General features: G+C 35.5%; 1 protein-coding gene across 1 annotated transcript; it reads right to left on the bottom strand.

Moving 5' to 3' along the window:
* Positions 1-449: 449 nt before the first annotated feature.
* On the bottom strand, positions 450-1823 carry NCS54_01500100 (Hypothetical protein; the record flags this gene model as incomplete). Its single annotated transcript, XM_053160114.1, has 1 exon — positions 450-1823. One exon carries the CDS (start codon positions 1821-1823, stop codon positions 450-452), a length of 1374 nt encoding a protein of 457 aa, XP_053016089.1.
* Between the last annotated feature and the right edge of the window lie 1557 nt (positions 1824-3380).

Genomic DNA, 3380 nt, shown 5'->3' with positions numbered 1-3380 from the left:
ATTAAGTATAACTAAGTTATATTAATAGCTAAGGTAGTTATTATATAAGAAAGTATAATAAATATGTTTTTATATACTTTATATAATAAGGTAGATTATAATAGATTATAGCTTACAAGGCTTAAGCTATTATAATCCTGCTTGATGGATTAGAGGGGATTATGGCCTATAGGGTGTGATCTATCTTGATCCTCTGTGATTGGTGGAATAAGGTGGGTCCTTCTTATCAGGTGGCCTGGGGGTCCCTTGGGCCGTGACACTAGAGAGATGCCTTATTATAAGGCTATTATAACCCTCTTTGTTTTTTATTCTTTTTTTTCTTATTTACCTTTATGGCAGCGCTAAAAGGCCGGTCATATCATAAAGCTAAGTACCTATAGTTTAGAAAGGTATCTAGAATCGCATAAATATATTTGCACTAAGTATAGAACTTTATAATAACTAGTAACCTAAGAACTAGAATGAAAGGTGCGTCCTTGTTTCCGGAGCTCGGCCTTTAGACTTGTGACCTCATCAGGAGACAAGATACTCTCCCATGCAAAGAAGTAAAACTCGGGTGAGTGATTTATTCCCGCGATCCCAAAGGTCAGGCCTAAAAGGTGCATCCTCCACTGATCCCAGAACGCGAAGCCTAGCGGGCGGAACGAGTCAAACTTGACTCCCGGAATAGGCGAATCATTGGCAGCGCTAATGGCGAGTGATCTAAAATTTGACATACCAGAAGATTCTCTTTGCAATGCTTCCTCTGTTTGGCCCCATCGATAGTGGTCATTAAGCATTGGCCGCTTGATCGGTGTGCTATCCTCTGGTACCGGAGAACCGTTCCTTAGTGGGTGAGTTTCGCCATTTCGACGGAAGCCCCAGACATTCCAGATTATCTCTTTTCGTTTCGGCAGCGCTGTGATCCATCTCGTACTCCCCGAATATGATGGTGGCCGGGGCAATCGGTAGTAGACATCTATCGACGCGTCTCCAAGCGTCGCTAAGTAGTGCATCGCAGCCCTAACCTCCTCGGCTTTATTGGGAGGACCATCAGGTCTATCGACCAAGTCCGCCGGGTCCATATGGTTTAGCATCTCGACGTCATGGGCTGGCCAGCCCACTGTGTCCGTCTTGTGGCGAGCAAGACGGTGCACTTCGCCCACAAGCTGTATGATCCACATAGCGCGCAGGACTCGCATTTCCTCTACCCAGGTCGGCTGCCCTGCGTCAACCACCTTGGCAGGTGTGCCGATGAACTGGCGATCCCAGGCTGCGACCCAGTCACCGTTAGGACCATAGCCATGAGTATAATAAGGCTCTGGATCAAAAGCGTGTAGCGGCCTGAAGCTAGGGTCTCTCAGTCTTTGTAGACATGACGCCAAACATGCTTGCGAAAGGGCAGAGATTTGGTGTGCTGTTGCAACGATAGACCGGAGTACCGCCACGGGCACCATCGTGGCAGATAAAAGTTCCGGACGAAGAGTAGCGAATGTTGCGCGCTTGGGTTGAAAGAAAGGAATCACGCCGTGTAAGAATTGGACCCGGAACTCGACTAGATTGCGAAAAGGGAGGGCCTCAGAGCGCGCGAGTATGACTCCACGGATGAGTTCTTGGATCTTTGGTGGCAATATCGAATTCGGTCCGGAAAGAATGCCTTCGGTGATGGCAAGGGTATGGCTATGGAAGAGGCGCCAGACCTGAGGCGATGCCCTTAGTAAGTCCCAGAGAGTGTCGAGACCTGAAATGCTAGTAACGATGGGAAGTAGAATTTCTGTGGGCAATAGCTCCAGAGATAGTGCCTGTTTAGGCAGACTGGATATATTCTGGGCTTTTAAGCTCATTGTGATAAAATGTTTGGTTGCTTTAAGTGCGTTAAATGGAATTTATAAAGCGGATGGGGACGAGTGACTGATATATGGGCACCCAGATGCTTAAATATGGTCAGGCGGCTGACTAATATAATAGACCACTCCTCTCTCTACTATAGAGATATTATCTTAGTATCGCGGTTTTCTATTTAAGGCTTAGCGCACTGCTACTTTTAAATCCCACCTAGGATCTACTATAGCAAATTTATTAATTAGCTTTTTCTACTAAAGCTACTAGTAATAAGAATATTATTATATTATAACTCTAGGACTTTTAATAAATTAATTATATTTCTTTATATATACTTACTATACTTAGTATCTTTTAATATAAGGTATATAATTATATATTTATATATTAGCCCTGCTTATATTATATAATAATTTATAACTCTTACCTTATAATAAGGATAAAACCTATATATAGCTAGACTAACTTTACTAGGCTTTTCCTCCTTACTTTTATTCCTTTAAGTCTATTATAGAATATAATAATATCTCTATTTTAAGAATTTTATTAATAAATAAATTTATATTTTTTTTCCTAAAGTTAAGAGTAAAAAGCATTTTAGTCTACACTAAGAAGCACTTTTACCTAGGGTTACTAATAATAAATCTTCTTATAATAAAGCTTAGGCTATTCTTAAAAAATACTTCTTAGATATATCTAATAAGTATAAGGCATTCCTAAAAAGTAAAAAACTATTACCTACTATTACGACCTATATATACCTAGAGTTATAATATTAAATAATATCTTATAATATCTAGCTAATCCATCTTAGAGTTAAGCTACTTACTCTAATAACTATAAGTAGTTATATATTACTTACTATAAGCATAGTAAGTAATCCCGACTTACTTACTTAGGCCTTAATAACTTATATAATATATAAAATATACTTCTTATACTTTTTTATATAATAGCTACCTCAGCTATTAATATAACTTAGTTATACTTAATAGCTTTAAGTATATTACTAGATATAACTTATATTTAAGATAATACTAATAACTCTCTATTAATATAAACCTAATATAATTAGTTTATCCCTTAAGAAATATATAATTATTATATATTAATAGCTCTTATTTAGTAAATTACTTATATTACCTTAGATAATATTAAAATATATTTACTACTTAAGTAATTCCTATAAATAACTATAAATAAGTTTTACTTATTAATTATTTACTTATGCCTATTATACCTATCTTAATTAATTAAGATAAAGATATAAATAATATAAATAGCTCTAATAATAAAAATAATAAATAATTACAAGCCTAAATTATTACTATAAGCACTAAGATAAATAAGCTCTATAACCTTATTAAGAAAATAAATAAAATATAATAAGTATAAAATACCTAATATATAAATAATATTTAAAATATTAATAATATAATAATTATTAATATAAGAGATAAAAATATAAAAGAAATCCTAAAATTAAACCCCCTAGAGAAATTTAATAAGACTACTTATAAGCTATTTACTTTCTTTATATAGCTATATATTTTTATAAC

This window comes from Fusarium falciforme, chromosome 14, assembly GCF_026873545.1.
Source record: "Fusarium falciforme chromosome 14, complete sequence".
In the NCBI taxonomy this organism is placed as follows: domain Eukaryota; kingdom Fungi; phylum Ascomycota; class Sordariomycetes; order Hypocreales; family Nectriaceae; genus Fusarium; species Fusarium falciforme.
The sequence above is the reverse complement of the archived record's forward strand: the minus strand, read 5'-3'. Positions and strand labels throughout refer to the sequence as shown.